At 38.0% G+C, this 22,975-nt stretch overlaps 1 protein-coding gene across 2 annotated transcripts; it reads right to left on the bottom strand.

Moving 5' to 3' along the window:
- Positions 1-912: 912 nt before the first annotated feature.
- On the bottom strand, positions 913-22,402 carry GTF3C5 (general transcription factor IIIC subunit 5). 2 transcript variants are annotated; one of them, XM_074293996.1, is made up of 11 exons: positions 22,243-22,401; positions 20,769-20,988; positions 19,302-19,500; positions 7,792-7,987; positions 6,649-6,753; positions 5,757-5,871; positions 5,309-5,389; positions 4,196-4,293; positions 3,277-3,359; positions 2,501-2,643; positions 913-1,813 (listed from the first exon to the last, which is right to left on the bottom strand). In XM_074293996.1, exons 1-11 carry the CDS (start codon positions 22,363-22,365, stop codon positions 1,617-1,619), a joined length of 1,560 nt encoding a protein of 519 aa, XP_074150097.1. In that variant the 5' UTR covers positions 22,366-22,401; the 3' UTR covers positions 913-1,616. The 2 variants fall into 2 exon arrangements, with proteins under 2 accessions (XP_074150097.1, XP_074150096.1); XM_074293995.1 differs by having other exon boundaries at positions 1,496-1,813; positions 2,477-2,643; positions 22,243-22,402.
- Between the last annotated feature and the right edge of the window lie 573 nt (positions 22,403-22,975).

The raw sequence follows: 22,975 nt of genomic DNA, 5'->3' as shown, positions 1-22,975 counted from the left end.
CTGTTTAAAATGAGGGAGTTAGATCAAATAGTCTCCAAAGTCTCCAAGGTCCAATAACATTCAATTTTCAAATTGGAGCATAAAGTAGGATATAGGAAACATAGGGAGAAAGGAAACCAAGCGTTTGCAGGTGTGAATGAGAAAATTCCTTTGACCTACAAGGTAGAGGCAAGTATAATAAGCTGCTATGTCCAAAAAATTCACCAGTCATGGCATACATGATGATAAGCCTTTCCAAGTTTAGATAGGAAAGCTTTTCTAACTTGTGCTCTGGTACAAATCACATGTCATCTCCAGAACACAATAAAGCATTAGAAGACAACTAAAGTGGAAAAATATCAATTACAAAAAAAAAAATTCCATGTTAGACTAAAAAGATGTAGAAAGTATCAAATCAAATAAAGAAAAATGAGTTAAAAAGGGAACAAAAATTCATTTTCTCAGATATCTCCAGGAAGATGATATAACAAAGTCAGAACAAAATGACTTCAAACATTAGTATGAAATTTTTCAAAGTCAGGCAAGAAGCTGAAAGGCCAGGGCAGCTACAAGGCAAGACAATGGACTCTGGGAACAGAGAGTTCACACCTGGAGGCAATAATAATCTTATTCTTCTGGGAAAGAACCTAGACTAAAGTTAAAGGAGATTTGGAAAACTGCATCCAGCAGTTGTTTATAATTTATTCATCTTCCTTGTTATTCTCCTGATAATTCTGTTGCTGTTTTGTTTACTTTTATCCTCTCGTTTCTTACTAATATTTCTTTTAAATCTCCAATTCATAAAAGAAGCCTAATTTCACAGACAGAGTAGTAGTCGTGGGCCCTAGGGACTTCTAAATTCCTTCCCAAGTCTCTCCTTTGATTAAAAAAACAAAAACAAAAAGAAACTATTCCACATGAATCATCCAGTCCTTTGGAAAAATCATTTATTAAAGAAAACTTCCATTAAGAAAGTGTGCTCTAAGCAGAGCTAATCCCTGTAGGAATTACAGGAAACTGTCCATATTCAAACCCAACAGCAATCAAAAGGTCCTCTACTGAGAATACCTCAGAGCTATGTTGCCTAAATTACCTTGGTCCCGTCCACCCAGGGTAACCACTACAAGCTCAAAGGCTGTGTCTCTGCTGGACTTTTCATGCTCCTTTAGTACATAATTCACAGATCTGATCTGACTTCTTATTGTTCCTTGGAATTCCAAAGGCTGAACTGTCTCCACTTCATAATATTTAATAGCCACAGGGGTGTCTGAAATAGTGGACACATATGACACAACAAACATATGACACCTGAATAATGGCCTCAAAGAGGGTCTAATGGCAGGTAAAACTGAAGGTAGAGGGATGAAGGGGATTCCTTAGGATCCAGGAATGAAAGCACATAATTTGGGGTATTATTCAGTACATGAGACAGCCCAGAGTAGACAAGCCAGGAGACCTTGGCTGGAACACAAAATCTTACAAAAATGAATGTCAGAAACTACATCCATTGAGAGTCCCTTCAAATACCATCTGGTATTTTTAGTTGGAAATGGGGGGCTGTTAGCTTCTTCCCAAGGCAAAGGTACAGCAATACCCAGACTAAGTTAGGGGATCTATAGGCTGGATTCTCCTCCCATTTACACATAGTCCAAAATCTCAGTCTCCATTTCATTTTCACTCCCATCAGAGGGTTTGAAGTCTTCTTCCTCTTCTTCTTCCTCTTCCTCCTCTTCCTCTTCTTCTTCCTCCTCTTCATCATCATCCTCATCCTCCCCAGATTCATATGTTAATTGTTCTTTTCCACCTTCAGTTTTGGCAGCACTTGAGAACAGCGCTGAGTCCGAAAAAGAAAGAGGAATGTGTTGCATTAGTTACTCAAATCCACTGACCCAAAAGAATAAAGATATTTCAGAGATTTCACTGACTAACAGAAAAAGTCATTTATGGCAGGAAGCACTGATGGGTCTCCCAAATCCTGGCTTCCTTTACTACTCTCAATATGTGCACAGCACCGGAGCAGGCCTCCTTCCCTTCTCCTTCTGCGATGGCTGTCTCACTACACTGTCTGGCAGAAGTGGAAGGGGTACTAGGGCTATGGGGAGATAGTGACAAGCCTTGACCCCAGCTACTACTTTTGTCTATCAATAAGAAAGGGGAATAGTCTGGGACAAGAAGAGCAGGGATGATGAAATCAGCTAAATGCTTGTCCCACTTTTACCTCAAAGAGAAAATTAAACCCAATTCTCAGGAGCATACAGAGCTGGTCCTGTGGCTCAGCTACTACATGATCAATGAAGAAAAGTCCTGGTGCTATCTAAATCTGGTTCCATAAGAAGTCATCTCAAAAGCCAACATTATTCTATAATTCTAAAGTTCTAAAATATTAGTTCTAGAAAGACCTTAGGGATTGTCTAGTCCAAGTTTACAGATGGGGAAACTGAGGTCCAGAGAGATGAAAGAATTTAACCACAAAGCTAAGTTGTTAGGCTCAACATACTCTGAGACCCCAGGAGCTTCTCACCAGGCCTCTTGGAGCGAATGATCTGTCGGATCATCAAGGACATGGTGTCCCTCAGGTCATCACTGGTCTTCTGCAGACACCAGCCATCCCGCTCTGTACATTCAGTCTCCATGCCATCATTGCGATGGATGATCTTCTGTAACCTACAAGCAGCCAAGGTGGGTCAGCAGGCAAATAAGGATCCAAAGAAAGCCCCAAGAAGGCCAGCCAGTGAAGTTTCTGTGGGCTACTGTTAGACACCAAAGGGAAAAAAGCGTCCCATGACCTGGGACTGATTCTGTTTTCCTACCAGTGATTTTGTTGTGAGGAACAAAGTGTTCTCTCTCTCTCTCTCTCTCCCCCTCTGTGAAGTTAATTGAATCCACAAAAAGTTTGAGACTTCACCAGCATCCCTCCTGTCTCCCTAGGACACTCTAAACAGAGCTAATAATCAAAAAAGGGAAATGGCCACATTTGAGTTTAGAAACTCCCATATCAACACAGCATGTGCCGGAGAATCACTGTGAACAACTAGATGAACAGGAGCAAATGTATTTATAGTCTGATTCCTGCTGCTTTAACAAAGACTAACTGGCTTAAAGAGAAATATTTTACACAGTGATTTGGTTGTTTGAGAATAGGTTTTAGGAGTTGAGCATAACCAAACATGTCAAAGATCTAATTTCCCAGCACAGATGAAAAAGGGCTTAAAAAATTAGAATGATGTCAGAGAAGAAATTCCCAATAAAATTCAGAAGCCCATTCTTTTTCCCACAAGACCCAGGGCCTCATCATACCCTTCCACATTTAAATCACATAGCTGATAGAACATTTGCCGATACGGTGGCAGGGCCCCCTCCCGGAAAACGTAGACAGAGTCCTGAGGGAACAAAAAACCAAAAAAGGTTAGTGGAAGCCACTCCTCTCAGTGTTTTCACCATCAGAGAGCGATATCATGCAGCTCAGTGTTACCAATAAATATTTTTCTAGCTACTATATACTCATATAGCTTTCAAGTTTGGAAAAAGAAAAAAATGGGCTTGTAAGAAGATGGAAATTAAATGTCTTTTCTATCTCTCTCATTTCTGAAATTCTGTAACATTTACTGTCTATATCATATAATAAAGCACTTGATGACAGTATCTTAATAATATTCTCTATTTGATTCCTGCAATTATACCTTATCTTCCCAAGCAGATTAAAGACTCTCCTTATATAAGACTAAGGACATAAATACTTGGTTCTTCCATTGAACTTCCCACAATGCCTTCTGCCTATCATTGCACATAGTAGATATTCAGTATGTGGACTAAAAACTCACACCCTACATTTTTTTTTTTTTTTTTTTGCTGAGACAATTGGGGTTAAGTTACTTGCCCAGGGTCACACAGCTAGGAAGTATTAAGTGTCTGAGACCAGATTTGAACTCAGGTCCTCCTGAATTTAGGGCTGGTGCTCTAACCACTGCACCAACTACATTTTGATCCTGAACACAATGAAGTTATCTATCCTTCAACCTGATGTTCACAGACAAGGTTTGAAAGGGACAAAGAGCATTTATTTGTAGAAGGTCACTGTTATTGCCCACGGTTGCACTCCAGAATCCAGATAGGACTCAATCACTGTGTAAAACAGAGGCTAAAAGGAGATCATTCAAGGCCTTCTTAGTTAGCTCCCTTTCTCATAACTGCTCTGGATAAAGCGGACAGCACTCACCTTGAGCTTGTACTTGTTAGAGGCTGATTTCTTGATACCCCCTGTCCCCGATGTACCTAGTCCGTGCTTCAGATCATGCATGGTGACCAATTGGCTGGCTGGAAGAAGATAAGAAGCTTTGGAATTCAACATTCTCAAATAAATTCTATTTCACTTATTCTCTGGATGCCCACATTCCTGCTGATTATCTCTTATATACAGCACTGAATTCCCTGTGGATTTCATTGTGGAGATGCATACATACTAGAAATAAGATTTAGAATCAAAACAGCTTAGTTTAAATATAGACTCCACTACTTATTACCTGAATAACCTTGGGCAGGCCATTCTATGTCCCTGAGTTTCAGTTTTCCCATTTGCCAAATGAGGAAATGGATTGGCTACTATTTAAGACCATTCAGATCTGAAACTATGGTGGTGAAAAGAACTTCCAGAGGGTGACCCATCCTCTTGTCTCACACAATGGGTGGGAGGTGCCCTACCCTCTACTGTTCCTCCTTACGTGGGCTGCTAGACTATCCATAGAGTTTGAATAATACTGAATGTTAACAACTATATTCATTGTGAAATGGAAAGACATATGTGTTCTGCCTCCACTTCCTACAATCCCTTAGCACTGTTAATCTTTGGTACTCTGGGTCTCACTATCCACATCATCATTGAACCTGGACTTCCAGTCTTCTGCATGTGCTTTGTAGTTAACTATTCCTTTCAGGGCTGTCTCCCAATTGGATTGTAGGAGCACCTTGAGATGAGGGATTGTGCAGCCATTTCTATTTGTAATTCCATTGCTTAGAACACAGTAAATACTTTATGCTTCCCCCCCCCATTCATTCATTCCATGTTCTTGTACTATTCTAGGATGATTCCCCCCTCTCCCCCCCGGGTGGGGTTAAATGACTTGCCCAGGGTCACACAGCTAGGAAGCGTCTGAGACCAGATTTGAACTCCAGTCCTCCTCAATTCAAGGCTGGTGCTCTATCCACTGCGACACCTAGCTGCCCCTGATGATTTCAATTTGAATCCCATTTGTCTACCCATATGGCCCTTTTTGGGGTAGCTAGATTGAAGGCAAAGCACTCAGATGTTTGCTAGAAAGCCACAATTACTTACGTGTCTTTTTGACTGTGATGGGTAGGCTGTAGTTGTATGTGCTGCGTTTTGCTTTGACAGGCATATCATTGGGGGCATAGCCTGGAGACAAAGAGAGAACAGCAGATGAGGTTGGGCACAAAAAGACAAAGCAGGCTTCGAAGAGGAAAAGACAAAGATCAGAGAGAATCACAAGACAGTAAGAAATGCGGGCTTGGGCCTAAGGGGATTGGAAGCCCAAGCTACCAAAAGAACTTTATTTAAATAAACATATGAAAATATCCTTAGCCTACCTGTAATAGAATTAGAAACTACTCCCTTAATGAAAAGAGGATAGGGTTTATAAAAAACTAGACACTGAAAAGACTAAAAGAAAGCAAACAAGCCATGAACAGTTTTGATTTTGTCTGTAGCTTTTACTGCTGTGGTGGTGGGGATTGTTGTTGTTGTTGTTGTTGTTGTTTTTTACCATATTTCATTCCACAGCGAATTCGGAAATCCAGGACTTGATAAATCTTGGCTTCTGGGTTTTTTCTGGGGTCATATCCATACCGAATCCACAAACTCCTCCAGGGACCTGTTATCTGCAAAAGGTACAATTCCAGGACGTGGGTTAAGGCTTCAGGACCCTGAAAAACTAACTCATTCCAGGATCCCTCTCAGGGATACACTGATCATAATACTGAAATTGTCCTAACACAGACAGTTCTTTGCTTTATGTGAGTGGACTGTCCTGCAGACCTCTATGTAAAGTTTGCCTGGGAAAGAGAGGGAAAGATGATGAGGAAGGGAGGCAAAAAAGGGTCTCTTGTCCATGCAGGAAAAGGGAAAACAAAGAATCAAGAGCCACCTGGAGACCTGATAAAATCAAGAAGAATACAAAGGGGCAGACATGAAGGAATCAGACAAGAACCCAGACAGGAGAGGACAGGGACCACGAAGAAGCCAGGGACAGACATTCAGTATCCAAGCACAGACGGATAAAAGACAAACACCAAAGGGCCGGATGTCTGCCAACTCTCTCAGCCCCAGAGGGCTCAGGCTAAGCCACTTCTGCTTGTGGTGGCAGTCTCTCCTTGTGCCAATTGTTCTACTTTCACTTGGAGGGTTTGGTTTTTTTTAATGGGGGAGTGGAAAGTTGTAGAAAGCAGGAGTGGGAAAGAGAGTGAACACAATTCACAATCAAGGCTAATGAAGACTCTTCATATTCTGAATTATGATCCCAAGACCATTGCTATGATTCTAAAACTGTTTACGTATGTGATTTCTAAATTACTCTTCCACTTTAAATCATATGACAACCAGAGCAATATAAAAAGCCTAGGTGAAGCAAGGCAGGTGACAGGTGTCAGCATACTCACCATGTAATAGGCCACATAGGGAAGCAAGACCTTGAGTTTATCTGGGTGGACACTGATGTTGGCCTTGACAGCATTACGGGACCAGATGGGACGAATGTCAAACAGCTAGAAAAAAGTGAAGAGTAGAGAAAAAAAATTACCCATAAATTCCAAAACAGGTACACTCTAGACCAGTGGTCCTCAAACTTTTTAAATAGGGGCCAGTTCACAATCCCTCAGACTGTTGGAGGGCCAGACTATGGTAAAAACAAAACCTCACACTCTGTCTCTGCCCCTCAGCCCATTTGCCATAACCCAGCGGGCCACATAAACGTCCTCAGCAGGGCCGCATGTGGCCCACGGGCCGTAGTTTGAGAACCCCTGCTCTAGAACATCATGGGATCTGTGGCTGATGACTGCTATCAGGAAAAAGAGGAGGCCACAGGAAGGGTTAAATATACTTACAGACACATGGCTTAGACCTCCTATACTATTTCCATTCTAAACTCTTAGAAAGAGCACTTCTAGGAATCACTAAAGTTGATGATACTTTATTTTGGTCTTGAAAACAAGTAGAAACTTTTAAGTTGAAAATATGTAACCTCAGTTTAAGTTTCCCCTTAAACAAAGAGAATAAGACCTAATTCAGTGACTTTATCAATCAATTCACTGAGCACCAAGCAATGACAAACAAGGTGAAAAGGAAGTTTACAATTTAGATTGTAAAAGAGACTATTGACATTTCCAAAGGCACATACAAATTAATAAAATAGTGCAAACTTTGTCTGTCAGGGGTAAGGGAATGTGGAGTAATGGAGTCACCTGAGAACTAATTAAATTCTGGAGTGTGCAATTACAAGCTTCATTTGGCTCATTCAAGCACTTCTCCCCACCCCACTGCCATTCCATGTGTCTACACCAGTGAAGCTGTTTGGTGGAGGTGTGAAGAGTTCTCCTGTGATTACAAGATGTAGTAGTTATTCACATTAGTTTTAAAACTGAAACTTGGAAGTGAAAAATTCACATCTGCTAATGAACTGATTAAAAAAACAAAAAAGAATAAACATGCCCAACTCCAGACAGCTGAGCAAACAAGAGGTGGCTAATTCTAAGCCTGGGCTTCTTTGATGAAGTGTCACAAGTGTGAGGTGCTCCAGGTACTACCTTTCTCAGTTCTTCCTCCATCTTCCTGTCTATGGGATTAGTGCACAGCCTCTTCCAAGTCTGTACAGCAGCTTCCAGTGGTTTCATGGGCACTTCATCATCTTCAAAGTTCACAAAGATGGCATTGTGGGGCCGCCGAGCTCTGCTCAAGCCAATGAGGTTCTCACCAGAGACAGGTGGATTATTGTAGCCTTCCCTGTGGGAGAACACATCAAGCCTAAGAGCACAGAAAGCCTAACAGACATCCTTTAAATTTTCAAGGAATCATGCTTTCTTACAGTGGATTCCCTTCTACATTTTTATAGATGGCTTTATGAGTTGTTGTGGTCAAAAAAAAAAAAAAAAAAAAAAAAAAAAGTCAAGCACTTAGTGGCCAATCTTTTATTTTTTTCAATTTTTTAAAGATACTTTTTCTTTTTTTCCATATCACTTTTACTTTTCAGTGACATTTCCCACCCACTTCCACTTGCCATAGAACCCTTCCTTAGAACAATAACAGTACGGTCAAGACAAATCACCACATTTCAAACTTGGCTAGCCTTTAATTGATGAGTCTCTCCAAATATATCAAGACTAGTTCTTGGACTAGAGACCTAGAAGCTGTCACAGAGCTCTGCATGAAGTCTTTTTGCACTGGTAGGAACTGACAGAGGATGTGCCTCCTCCCCTGGTATAGTGCTTTTGAGTCTCAGTCTACTTGTTTGTAAAATTAGAATATGTGCATTACCTCCTTTACAGGGGTGTCATAAGAAAAGCACTTTAAAGTACCATATAAATGGTACTCCCTCCCTGCCCACGTCTCTCCTCTTCCTATACAGGGCTTAAACCTGTGATTTAACTATAGCAAAGTTATATAATAATTGTTACTAATATCTTTTTGAGAAAGTCATAAAGGTTATGGGATTGACTTGAAATCAATTTCTGGGGGGTTCGAGTCCTTCCTTTCTTGTTTTAGGATTTAATGAACACAGGTTGCTCAAATGTGTGGTATAGGGGAGAGCAACCATAGAGTCATTCAATATTAGTAGTGGATAATTCTACAGAAGAGACTTCTCGTTTGGATGTGAAAGCCTCTCAAATAATAAAGATCATTAAGATGACAGCTGTTAAAGAAATAAAGGAATCAATAGAAGACAGAATGTTTCATGCTGTATAGGGGTCTGGGTAATCTGAGTATCGTCGAGGTATACCTGAAAGACCTAGGAAGTTGAGGGAAGGTTATGTTAACTCCTACAAATATGATAGAGAAATGGATTTCTGCTCATAGGTCATTTAGTATATAGCCTGTGATGAGTAGGAATCAACAGACGAAGCCTCCTATAATTGCGAATACAAAACCTATAGATAAGACACAGTGGACATACCCCTTCAGAAAGGGATCCAGAGTGCTCATTTCCCTTAGACCCTCAGACCCATTCTTTCCTTCACAATGATGTCGGGCTAGCTTTTCATAGTGGCTAGAAACTGGAAGATGAATGGATGTCCATCAATTGGAGAATGGTTGGGTAAAGTATGGTATATGAATGTTATGGAATATTATTGTTCTGTAAGAAATGACCAACAGGAGGAATACAGAAAGGCTTGGAGAGACTTACATCAACTGATGCTGAGTGAAACGAGCAGAATTAGGGGATCATTACACACTTCAACAATGATACTGTATGAGGATGTGTTCTGATGGAAGTGGATATCTTCAACATAGAGAAGAGCTAATCCAATTCCAATTGATCAATGATGGACAGAATCAGCTACACCCAGAGAAGGAACACTGGGAAATGAGTGTAAACTGTGAGCATTTTTTGTTTTTGTTTTTGTTTTGTTTCTCTTCCCAGATTATTTTTAGCTTCCGAATACAATTCTTCCTTTGCAGCAACAACAACAACAACAAAATTCGGTTCTGCACATATATATTGTACCTAGGATATACTATAACATATTTAATATGTATGGGAATGCCTGCCATCTAGGGGAAGGGGTGGAGGGAAGGAGGGGAAAACTCAGAACAGAAGGGAGTACAAGGGATAATGTTGTAAAAAAAAATTACATATGCATATGTACTGTCAAAGAAAATGTTATAATTATAAAAATTAATTTAAAAAATACCATTTCCTTCAAAACTTAGCTCAAGCACTTTCCCCCTTTCAGGACTAAGCCTGCTCACAGTGTCTTTCTCCTTACTATAGCTAATTCTGTTTAGTTTGCTACACCATTCTATGGATTTAGCCTGCCAACCAATGACTACTCCCATCTCATGGGGCAATATTCCCTTTCTCCTAGTTAATTTTGAGTTCCACTGGGGAATTTGTCTTTTCCTTTGTTAATTGTTTAAAAATCCTTTCCTTAGTAACTCTATTCATTTTGTCTATAACTTCTTCTCCTAAATAAATGTTTCTTTTGGCAAATAAACAAATAAATAAGTTTACTGGAATAGGCTTAGATCATTGAATTGCTGAGAAGAATCAAATCTATCATTGTTGATAGTCACACAATCTTGTTGGTGCTGTGTACAATGCTTTCCTGGTTCTGCTTGCTTCAAGAAGCACTTTATACATGTAGCCTTTGATGACTTTCCACCCAAATTCTAATCCTAGCTTTGCCATCAACTAATTAGGGACTTTGAGGCAAGTCATTTACCCAGTACTCCAGGCTTCAAATGTCTTCCTCTATAAATGAAGGGGATGAATTAAATGATCTTTAATGCCTCTTCCAATTGAAAAAAAAAAAATCCTGTAACTCAAAAAAATTAAAAAAAAAAAGTCTATAGGCTCTTGAAAACAATTTGCAAAGCTGAAAGATTCTATCTGGATTTAATTTAAGAAATCATCTATCTTGGATACCTATTATTATCTTGATAAATGTGTGCAGAAAAAAGGCAGTGAATTTCCAAAAATCATTCTTTCTACTCCCCAACTTTTTGAAGGGTGGCAATCAAACCATCCATGACAAATATGAAGTACCAAAATTCCCCAGCTGAAAATGACCCCTTTTCCCTTAGATCTCATTGAGCAAAGTATTTAAAAAAAAACAAACTTTTATTTACTTTGTATACTTATTTTGGTGTTTCAATTATATGAATTGTAGATGTGCCAAATAATACTTATAAACTATAACCTTCTGAGGGGTTTATGTCTTACTGATCAATGGAGTGTCCTCAGCACTTAAAATATTAACTATTTGTTGAGTTAGCAATTTTTTTATTATTAGTTTCCCAATAGAGATCCACCCTTGGTCATTCATTCTAACATTTTAACAATTTTTTTTTTAAACCACCAAGAGGAATGAAGTAAAAGTTTCTACTTTGAACCATTATTTTAGGAAAATAGTCAATTCTCCCTATTACTAACAGAAACCTGGACTGTCCAATAAATGAAGGGCTTCCCAGTGAAACAGTTCCATTTTTCCAGTGTACAGAAAGTCACTGTATTTCTGGATATGTTTAAAGCTGTGAGGGAAGGCTTGGGAAGTCAACAAAATCAACATAAAGGAGCCTGATTTCAGTTAAAAATAAGAAAACTGAAAACAGATAAAGGCAAGACACCTTTGAACACTGGTTCTCAAATCACTCCAGATGTTTTTTTCTCAACTTTTTTAGCTGCCATTTCTATAGTAAGAAATTCAGTTCTGTCTCTAAAAAAAAAAGTCAAGTGAGGAAGTCCCTGGAAGTAGAAAAATATGTGAGTTTTTCTGGCAATGTGAAGGACAACTTAGAGAAATAATCAATTGCCTTCCTGGGGAAAAAAGGCAGGTGCTCTTCCCTTCTATTCCCCCCCCCAAAATCTGTCCTTTCCTTCATTGAAAAGCAAATAGACAAATTACAAATAAATGGCCCTGTTAGTAAAATAGAAACCTTGGAGACTTGGGACTCTCTGCTGTTCTTTATCTTCTTGCCCACCTAAAGCCATTATTTATAATGCATTGCAGAGGGGAAAAGCCAACAATGGAAGGATTCTTGCTTACCAGTATATTCAGATCACTTTAGTGCAATCAGAAGGGAGGATCCTGAATATGTATCCTTTTACACACTTGCACTTAGTCCCCAGTGAAGCCAATAAATGATTACCCAAAAGAATCAGAGTTCCAGAATTAGGAGCAGCTTAACAGGGGTGTATAAAATTAAGTCAATTCATTCTGGACCTCAGAATTCATTAATCTGCCTCTCTATACTGATATATGGAGGAGTGAGTCATATAGTCAGCAATTTAAGAAGCACTCAAATAGCAATATCAAGTAATATTAAACTGATTTAAACTGAGGAAAGCAGTGAAGAGAATATATTTTAAGAGTTGCAGCTAAATAAGTTTTCATATTATCAATAGCTGGAGAGAAATGATTGATAGTAAGCACTGCCCCCTAGCTTCAGAGGCCAGTAATGCTCATTCAGGGTTTGGCAACCTGGAGGGAGCACTGTCTTTCTTTGGATACAATAGTCACTACAGATTCACTATTAACCCTGAGTAATTTCAAGTAGTATAGACCCTCTCTGGATATGATTTAATCTAAGAAATCCTGCATCTTGGACAGGCATTAAATTTTATCTTGGGAAAGGTATAGAGGGAAAAGGCAAACTCCTTAGTCTTAGGAGACTTAAGAGGACAGGTCTTCTGTAGAAGGTGAGATTTTACTTGGGACTTGAAGCCAGGACTCAGATATGAGAAGGGAGAGTTTCAGGCATGAATTTTCAAACCAGAGAAAATATTAGAAATGGGAATGTCTTATTTATGAAATAGACACCCAGTGTAACTATAGCAGAGAGTACATGAGTGAGTATAATGTGTAAGGAAACTAGATCTAGGTTATGAAGGGCCCTGAATGCCAAACAGAATTTTGTATTTGATCCTGAAAGTGATAGGGAGCCACTAGAGTTTACTGAGCAAGGAGATAACGCTGAGAGACCATGAATGAGGAGTCAGGGATGATGTCTAGATTGGAAGGCTGGGGGACTGAGAGGATGGTGACACCATCAACAGTGACAGGGGAATTTGGAAGGAGGAGGGAAGATTAGGGGGAAAGACAATGAGCTCAGTGTGGACAAGATGAGTTTAAGATATCTACTGGATATCTTAAGTTGGAGATATCTGAAAGGTGATTAGAGATATGACTCTGAAAATCAGTTTCAGGTAGTACATGCAAATCTGAGAAACATCAGCATAGAGATGGTAATTAAATCCCATGGGAACCAATGAGATCATTAAGTGATATAATATCAAAGGAAAAAGAAAAATAGGGTCCAAGAAAGAGTTCTGGTGACACCCACAGTGAGTGGGTATAACTTGGATGGGAAAAGATCTGCTAGATTGGGGGAGAACCAGAAGGGAGTGGTGCCCCAAGGAACCTAGAGCGAAGAAAGGATCAAGGAGAAGAGGGTGACTGACAGGATCAAAGGTTGGAAAGGGCAAGAAGGATGAGGACTGCAAAAAAGGCAGGAAATCATTGGTAACTTTATTGTTGTTTTGAGGTTTTTTTTTTAGGCAACTGGAATTAAGTGACTTGTCCAGAATCATCCAGCTAGTACATAGTCTTCTCAAGTTTTGCACAAAGGGCATAAGTAGAATGATAGTGAGATGGAAGGATCCAGTGAGGGTTTTTTCCAGGATGAGGAGACATGGGCATATTTATAGGTAGTAAGGAAGCAGAGAGTAGATAGGGAGAGACCAAAAATAAGTGAGAGAGTGAAATGACAAGGGGAACAACCCATTAAAGGAGACAAGTTGGAACAGGGCTGCTTGATCAGGTAGAGAGATTTATCCTTGACGAGGAGTAAGGATACACACTTCATCATGTGAGATGGATGAAGGAGATAGTAGAAGGTAATTCAGTAATACGAGAGGAGGAAGCAAGAAGAGGGGGCTTACATTTATTTATGTAAAATATGAAGCAAGGTTCTCAATTGTGAGAACAAGGGGAGGAGCTACAATAGAGATATGAAGAATGAAAAAATTTGGAAGACCCACTATGAAAAATGGAATAGTGAGTTGATAAGACAAGTATAAAAGTACTGCCTAGCAACAAGGGCCTATGAGATTGTATAAAATAAATCTGCAGAGGGTACACACAGGACAGTTGTGTAAGATTTTTTCCACTTTCCTTCAGCAATATGCCTGTAGGAACAAGCACGTCAAAATAATGGGAGTGATTCAAGGCTGAGGCTTGGTAGGGCAGAACTATTAATAAAAGGAGGCCAGGAACTCAAGAGAAGACGACAATGAGATGAACTGGTTTAAAAAAAATTATTGAGGTAAACAAATTACAAGTGTGACGATCAATAAATACATCATAACCATAGCCATGATTTTCATATCAGCCCTATAAAGTAGGATAACATGGGTATTATTATTATCTCTACTTTATAGCCAAGGAAGCTGAAGGTCAAAGAGGGTAAGTGATGTGCCCAAAGTCACAGAATTTATATCAAAATGTTCCCTAATTCCAAGGCCAACACTATGTTTTATGAAATTTGCTGGATTATACTTTCTCCCAGGTCTTTGGCCATTGGTTCTCCTCCTGCTGTGTGGTAAACTCTTCCCAGAACTGTCATTCTGAAGAAGAGTCTAGAAGAAGCCATCCTTCACTCTCCAGATTTTGCCATAGTGCCCACAGATGGGCACCTTCCTTACTCCTCCCCTTTGATTCCCTGTTACATGCTGTCTTCCCCCATTAGAAAGTAAGTTCCTTGCAGAATCTACTCTGCTTCATGTGAAGTCAAAAAAGTAGATCAAACAAAAGCAAAAACTGATCTAATTAAAAGAGATAAGGAAGGAAACTATATCTTGCTAAAGGGAAGCATAGATAATAAAGCAATATCAATACTAAACATATATGCACCAAGTGGTATAGCATGGAAATTCCTAAAAGGAGAACTTAAGAAAGCTGCAAGAAAAGATAGACAACAAAACTATTATAGTGGGAGATCTCAAGCTTGCACTCTCAGAACTAGATAAATCAAACCACAAAATAGATAAGAAAGAAGTTAAAGAGGTAAATAGAAAACCTATACAAAAATTGACCATATATTAGAACATAAAGACCTCAAATTCAAATGCAGAAAGGCAGAGATAGAAAATGTATCCTTTTCAGATCATAATGCAATAAAAATTACATTCAATAAAAAGCCAGGGAAAAAAGAACAAAGAGTAATTGGAAATTAAATAATCTCAACCTAGAGAATGATTGGGTGAAACAGCAAATCATAGACACAATTAATAATTTCACCCAAGAGAATGACAATACTGAGACGTCATACCAAAATGTGTGGGACGCAGCCAAGGTGGTAATAAGGAGAAATTTTGTATCTCTAGAGGCTTACTTGCATAAAATAGAGAAAGAGAAAATCAATGAATTAGGCTTGCAACTGAAAAAGCTAGAAAAAGAGCAAATTAAAAACCTCCAACCAAACACTAAACTTGAAATTCTAAAAATAAAAGGAGAGATCAATAAAATTGAAAGTAAAAAAACTATTGAGTTAAGAAATAAAACTAAGAGTTGGTTTTATGAAAAAAACAACAAAAAAGATAAACCCTTGGTAAATTTGACTAGAAAAAGGAAAGAGGAAAATCAAATTGTTAGTCTTATAAATGAAAAGGGAGAAATTTCCACTAATGAAGAGGAAATTAGAGCAATAATTAGGAGTTGCTTTGCCCAACTTTATGCCAATAAATTTGATAACTTAAATGAAATGGATGAATACTTTCAAAAATATAGGTTGCCCAGATTAACAGAGGAAAAAGTAAATTGGTTAAATAGTCCCATTTTAGAAAAAGAACTAGAACAAGTTATTAATCAACTCCCTAAAAAAAATCCCCAGCACCAGATGGATTTACATGTGAATTCTACCAAAAATTTAAAGAACAATTAACTCCAATGCTATCTAAACTATTTGAAAAAATAGGGAATGAAGAAGTCCTACCAAATTCCTTTTATGACACAGACATGGTACTGATACCTAAACCAGGTAGGCTGAAAACAGAGAAAGAAAATTATAGACCAATCTCCCTAATGAACATCCCTAATGAAAATCTCAAATATTAGCAAAAAGATTACAGAAAATCATCTTCAGGATAATACATCATGACCAAGTAGGATTTATACCAGGAATGCAGGGCTGAGTCAATATTAGGAAAACTTTAAGCATAATTGACTACATCAATAACCAAATTAACAAAAAAAATATGATCATCTCAACAGATGCAGAAAAAAATCTGATAAAATCCAATATCCATTCCTATGAAAAACACTAGAGAGCATACTTATAAATGGACTTTTCCTTAAAATAGTCAATAGCATCTATTTAAAACCATTAGTAAGCATCATATGTAATGGTGATAAACTGCAACCATGCTCAATAAAATCAGGTATGAAACAAGGTTGCCCATTATCACCATTAATATTCAATATTGTATTAGAAATGTTAGCTTCAGCAATAAGAGATACAAAAGAAATTAAAGGAATTAGAGTAGGTAATGAGGAAACCAAATTATCACTCTTTGCAGATGATATGATAGTATACTTAGAGAACCCCAAGGTTTCTACTAAAAAGCTATGAGAAATAATTCACAACTTTAGCAAAGTTGCAGGATACAAAATAAATCCACATAAATCCCCAGCATTTTTATACATCACTAACAAAATCCAACAGGAAGAGATACAAAGAGAAATTCTATTTAAAATAACTATCAATAGAATAAAATATTTGGGAATCTATCTGCCAAGGGAAAATCAGGAACTATATGAGTAAAACTACAAAACACAAGCAAAGTCTGATATAAATAATTGGAAAAATATTAAGTGTTCCTGGATAGGTCCAGCAAATATAATAAAGATGACAATACTACCTAAACTAATCTTTTTATTTAGTGCTATACCAATCAGACTCCCAAGAAACTATCTTAATGACCTAGAAAAAAATAATAACAAAATTCACCTGGAAGAACAAAAGGTCAAGAATTAATGAAAAAAAAAAATCAAATGAAGGTGGCTTAGCTGTACCAGATATAAAACTATATTATAAGGCAGCAGTCATCAAAACCATTTGGTATTTGCTAAGAAACAGACTAGTTGATCAGTGGAATACATTAGGTTCACAGGACAAAATAGTCAATAACTATAGCAATCTAGTGTTTGACAAATCCAAAGACCCCAGCTTTTGGGATAAGAATTCATTATTTGACAAAAATTGCTGAAAAAATTGGAAATTAGTATGGAAGAAACTAGGCATTGACCCCATACTTAACACTACTAGTAGGTTCACAATTTAGGCATAAAGAATGAGATTATAAATAAATTAGAACACAGGATAGTTTATCTCTCAGACCTGTGGAGGAGGAAGGAATTTGTGACCAAAGAAGAACTAGAGGTCATTATTGATCACAAAATAGAAAATTTTGATTATATTAAGTTAAAAAGCTTTTGTACAAATAAAACTAATGCAGACAGTATTAGAAGGGAAACAATAAACTAGGAAAACAGATAAAGAGTCTTATAAAGGCCTCATCTCTAAAATATATAGAGAATTGATTCTAATTTATAAGAAATCAAGCCATTCTCCAATTGATAAATGGTCAAAGAATATGAACAGACAATTTTCAGATGATGAAATTGAAACTATTTCTACTCATATGAAAGGGTGTTCCAAATCACTATTGATCAGAGAAATGCAAATTAAGACAACTCTGAGATAACATTACACACCTGTCAGATTTGCTAAGATGACAGGAAAAGATAATGATGAAAGCTGGGACACTGGTACATTGTTGGTGGAGTTGTGAATAGAGCCAGCCATTCTGGAGAGCAATTTGGAACTATACTCAAAAAGTTATCAAATTGTGCCTACCCTTTGATCCAGCAGTGTTATTACTGGGCTTATCTCCCAAAGAGATCTTAAAGATGGGAAAGGGACCTGGATGTTCAAAAATATTTGTGGCAGCTCTTTTTATAGTGGCTAGAAACTAGAAATTGAATGAATGCCCAGCAATTGGAGAATGGCTGAATAAATTGTGGTATATGAATGTTATGGAATATTATTGTTCTGTAAGAAATGACCAGCAGGATAAATACAGAAAGGCTTGGAGAGACTTACATGAACTGATGCTGAGTGAAATGAGCAGAACCAGAAGGTCATTATATGCTTCAACAATAATACTATATGAGGATCAATTCTGATGCACATGGCTCTTTCCAACAATGAGAGGATCCAAATCAGTTCCAACTGATCTGTAATGAACAGCACCAACTACACCCAGAGAAAGAACACTGGGAAATGAGTGTGGACCACAACATAACATTTCCACTCTTTCTGTTATTGTTTGCTTGCATTTTTGTTTTTTCTTCTCAGGTTATTTTTATCTTCTTTCTAAATCTGATCTTTCTTGTGCAATAAGATAACTGTGTAAATATGTATACATATATTGTATTTAACATATACTCTGATATATTTAATATGTATGGGACTACCTGCCATCTAGAGGAGGGGGTGGGGGGAAGGAGGGGAAAAGTTGAAACAGAAGTTTTTGCAAGGGTCAATTTGAAAAATTACCCATGCATATGTTTTGTATATAAAAAATTATAATAAAAAGAAAAGAAAAAGTGAATGGAGGATTCAAAATGGCTACAATATATTACAAGTGAGCTTGAACTTATCGCAAAAATAAATAAATAAATAAATTTTTAAAAATAATAATAATAATAAAAGAATGTAAGCTCCTTAAGGGCTGATACATTTCTTGCTTGTACGTGTATCCCTAGAATTTTAGTACAGTATACAGAACAAAGTAAATGATAAATACTTGTTGACTTGATTTTCCAAATGAAATTATTAGGAACATATATCCGTATATATAAAGGAATTGTGTATTTCTACTACAATCACTGGTCTTAGAGGTAGTGTGGACAGAGAATTGATACATACTCTCTATTTTCCAAAATCCTTAATGTAGGAAAGACCCATTAATAATAACTAACATTTATGTAGTGCTTTAAAATTTGCCAAGTACTTTACGTACATTACTTGATTAAGGATATTTTCCCCATTTCACAGATAAAAAAACCAGAAGATTTAAAGAGTTATTTGTCCTTGGTCCCCTAGTCAACATTAGAGGCAGAATTCATAGTCAGTTCTTCTGATTTCTAGGCCAGCAATCTTTTTTGTTTCTGTTTGGTTTTATGGAGTTTCTTTGCTAGGCAATTGGGTTAAGTGACTTGTTTAGCGACACACAACTAGAAAGTTTTAATGTCTGAAGCTGAATTTGAATCCAGGTCCTCTGGACTCCAAAGGCCAATACTCTAAACACCATCTAGTTGTTCTTCCAGGCCAGCATTCATTGCACTATCCTACACTTGTTCTCACTAAATTATGAATTCTTCCTATTCATAGGAGACTATGTCAAATGGGTAGTCTATCAATCTGAAATTCTGCAATCCTAGTAGACACATGTCCAGAGTACCATTTGTTTGACCACTGAGCTCTCTGAAAGATTCTTAGAAGTTGGATGAAGACTGGTAGTGGGGAAGATACTCACCGATGCTGTGTTTCTGGCCGGTAAAAATAGTCCACTGGGGTGTCTAGGCGAGAGAAAATTGGTGGAGGAATATAGAGAGGTAACTCCTGATTGAAGAATTCTTCCTTCTCTGGTTTGAGCATAAGAACTTTGTCATACATAGACGTGTTTTTGCAGCCTGCTTCAGTGTGTACTGCCAGATACTGAAAATCTGACATTCCTGGAGAAGTAAACAAATTACAATTATGACAATCAAGAAATACACCATAATTGTAGCCATAATACAAGTTCTATGACTGTCACCTAAGAACACCTGATTCCTAGGCACCAAACATCTTACATCCTTTAAAAATTCTTTAGGAGAAAGAACTAGTCATTTATTCTGCTGAAGGAACATCAGAACTAACTTTATGTGCAAGTCTGTACAAAATAAACTTGAACTCAAATTCTCTTTAACTTGCTTGGCTTAACATCAACATTCTTTCTTATTTGTGATATTACAACATAACAAATGCTAACAGAAAAGATAGCATCATGATAGAAAGAAATAGAACAACCAAGAGACTTGAGCCCTGGCTTCAACCATGCCTACTAATTAGCTACTAGTTATATTAGGCAAGTCATGGTCTCTCTCGAGATGTCAGCTTCCAGATCCAGAAAATAAGGAGATTGAATTTGACAACTTCTAAGATCTCTTCCAGTTCTAGTCTGATTTTAGCCCAATTCACTTAGTATTTTAGTCAGGGTCATTTATATTCAGCAAGGAACACATTATTTTTTTACTCCTATGAACAGGATTCATAGTTCTATTCCCAAAAAGAGAACAGCTCTTTATATATATATATTTTTTTTTACTCCATTTGATTAGCCTTAGCCTTAAAAGCAGTTCTTGGAGAAACTCTATCTCTCACTGTAATTTGTATATATTTTTTTTCTTTCTCTATATATTTCCTTTTTTTTTTTTAACAGAGCTTTTTATTTTTATTTTTAAAACATATGCACAGATAATTTGACAACACTGACCCTTGCATAGCCTTGTGTTTCAGATTTTTCTCCTCCTTGCCCCAACCCCCACCCCACATTTTAAAATATATAATAAAACCAATGTATGTAAACATATTTATATAATTCTCTTGCTGCACAAGAGAAATTAGATAAATAAAAAAAAGAAAGTAAATGAATAAGAAAACAAAATGCAAATAAACAACAAAAAGAGTGAGAATGCTCTGTTGGAATTCTCAGTTCCTACAATCCTCTCTCTGGGTGTAAATGGCTCTCTTTAACCCAAGATCATTGGAACTGGCATCAATCATCACATTATGGGAAAGAGTCAAGTTCATCAGAATTGATTTTTGTATAATATTGATGTTGTTGTATACAATGTATATCTCCTCTTTCTTTCTTTGTCATTCTTATATTCCCCTCTATCTATCTTAGGCTTGACAATGACAGCATTCATGGGCATCATCAGTTCCCCTGGACCTCTACCTTGAAATTTGTAAACAGTTGTAATGATGCCCAAAATTTCCATATCAAACTTGACTTCTGCAACAGTCACTTCTCCACCCTCTGCTCGCCTCCGTCTTGTCTTCTTCTTTATCTTAAGCAACAAACTGCTGGTAGGGAAACGATTGGCACACACTGGATGGCAGTATGGATCCTTGGGGCGGAAGTACAGCTCCAACCTTTTGGCTGAGTCTGCATAGATCTGCAATAAAGATCCAGTAGCATTAGCTAGAGAAAAGCATCAAATATCTCGAAAACATCATCCTCAAAGCCTTTTTATATACAACTAAAGAACACTTTGGGTAGGGTTGGAAGATACAAAAAGAGAGCTAAAAAAAAAATTAAAGAGATGAAAGGGACCTTAGGATATAAAATGTTAAACCTCAGAAGAACGTTAAATACCATTTAGAACAATATAATCATTTTATAGAAGAGAAAACTTAGGCAAAAAGAACTGGGAATTGGAACTTCTAGATTTTATTATGAAATTCAGTTTCACAATGGAATTCTTTCAGGTTTTTATATCTTTTTTCCCCTGAGGCAATTGGGGTTAAGTGACTTGCCCAGGGTCACACAGCCAGGAAGTATTCAGTGTCTGGGGCCAGATTTGAACTCAGGTCCTCCTGACTTCAGGGCTGGTGCTCTGTCCACTGCGCCACCTAGCTGCCCTGCCCCAAGTTTTTATCTCTTAATTTCTCTCTGGTGGTTAAAAGGGTTTGACAAAGTAGATGAAAAAGATTTCAAATAAATATAACATGTATATGTGTGTATAAATATGAACACACATATACATAAACTTAATATAAGAAACCTATAAGATATGGTTCTACAGATCCCATCGTTCCTACCATATCATAAATAAATAGTAAACAGATGTTATGAAACCTGACAGATTTGAAGTCCTTTACCATCGAAACATCAAAAATAGCAGTAAAAAGGAGAGAAAATGCAATGGCTAATGGCGGGAACCACATCCTAAAAACAAGCACAGGGAAGCAACGTGGTTCTGTGGAAGGACCGCTGACTCAGGATCAAATTAGTGGAGTTTAACTCTCACCAGACGCTGGACATCACTTAAATTTAAAAAAACACTGGACCTCACTCAAATTAAAAAAAAAAAAAGTTGGGTGGAGAAGGGAGAAATAGATTAGATGGTTTCTGAGATCCTTTGCACTTCTCCATCTACGATCCTATATTTGATCATTATGATCACGAGCTAGAAAGGAACACGGCTAGTCACCTTTTATCTCAGGTGGGCAGCCATGAGGAGACGGGGCAGGAGACCTAAGAAGTCCAGCAACGGGATTCTCCCATCCTCCACACCCAGGTGAAGAGCCCAGCTTCTGAGCCGTTGCCTAGGAAACAGGCCTCCTCCTCCTGCCTCCCCCGGCGAGCCCTCCCTCCGATCTCAGCTCAGGAGATTAACCCGCGTCCCCCTGGTCCCGCTGATCCTCACCCGAGAAACTCCTTCTTCTCCGCCCAGGGTCTGCAGCATCTTGGACACATCCTGGACCACGCCTGGGTATTCCACACACACCAGCCGCCGCTCCTGCTGCAATTCCACTGACACAGCCGCCATTACCGCCTACTTACCGTCGTGCTGTGCGACGGACTCTTGTGTCCTCAACTCAAATTGTTCCTCGTTACGAGTTCCGGGAAAGAATGGTTCCGACTCCTCACTCCTCCAAGAGGCGGGGCCCTTGCGTGGGCCCAGGGAAAGTGCAAGGGACGAGTACCCCCTGGTGGCTAAGCCTGGAAACACCAAAATAAGTTTGGGGTTTTTTTTTTTGTTTTATTTTTAAGAGTTTTGAGTTTTTTAAATTAACACTAACATTTTTTGTTTGTTTTTGTACAGACTTGTGATTTCATGAGCAGAAGCAACTTCCAATGAGGAAACTCTCCCTACCAATGCATATGGATCCCTCTCTGCAAATTATGATCTTAGAAAATTGACTAGGACATGAATAGATTGTAACTTTCTGGGATCCCACAGGCAGTTATTAAGCTTATACTTTGTATCAAGTACTGTATAAAGCAACGGGGATGCAAAGAAAAACAAAAGGCCGCTCTTGCCCTCCAAAGCTCACAATCTAAGGGACTAGACAGCATATAAACAACGGTGTACATACATACAAGAGAGGCACCAGTTAGACTGGGAAAATGTGTCAAATGGCCCCTGCCCGACTGAA

Source organism: Sminthopsis crassicaudata, chromosome 2 (assembly GCF_048593235.1).
Source record: "Sminthopsis crassicaudata isolate SCR6 chromosome 2, ASM4859323v1, whole genome shotgun sequence".
In the NCBI taxonomy this organism is placed as follows: Eukaryota; Metazoa; Chordata; class Mammalia; order Dasyuromorphia; family Dasyuridae; genus Sminthopsis; species Sminthopsis crassicaudata.
The sequence above is the reverse complement of the archived record's forward strand: the minus strand, read 5'-3'. Positions and strand labels throughout refer to the sequence as shown.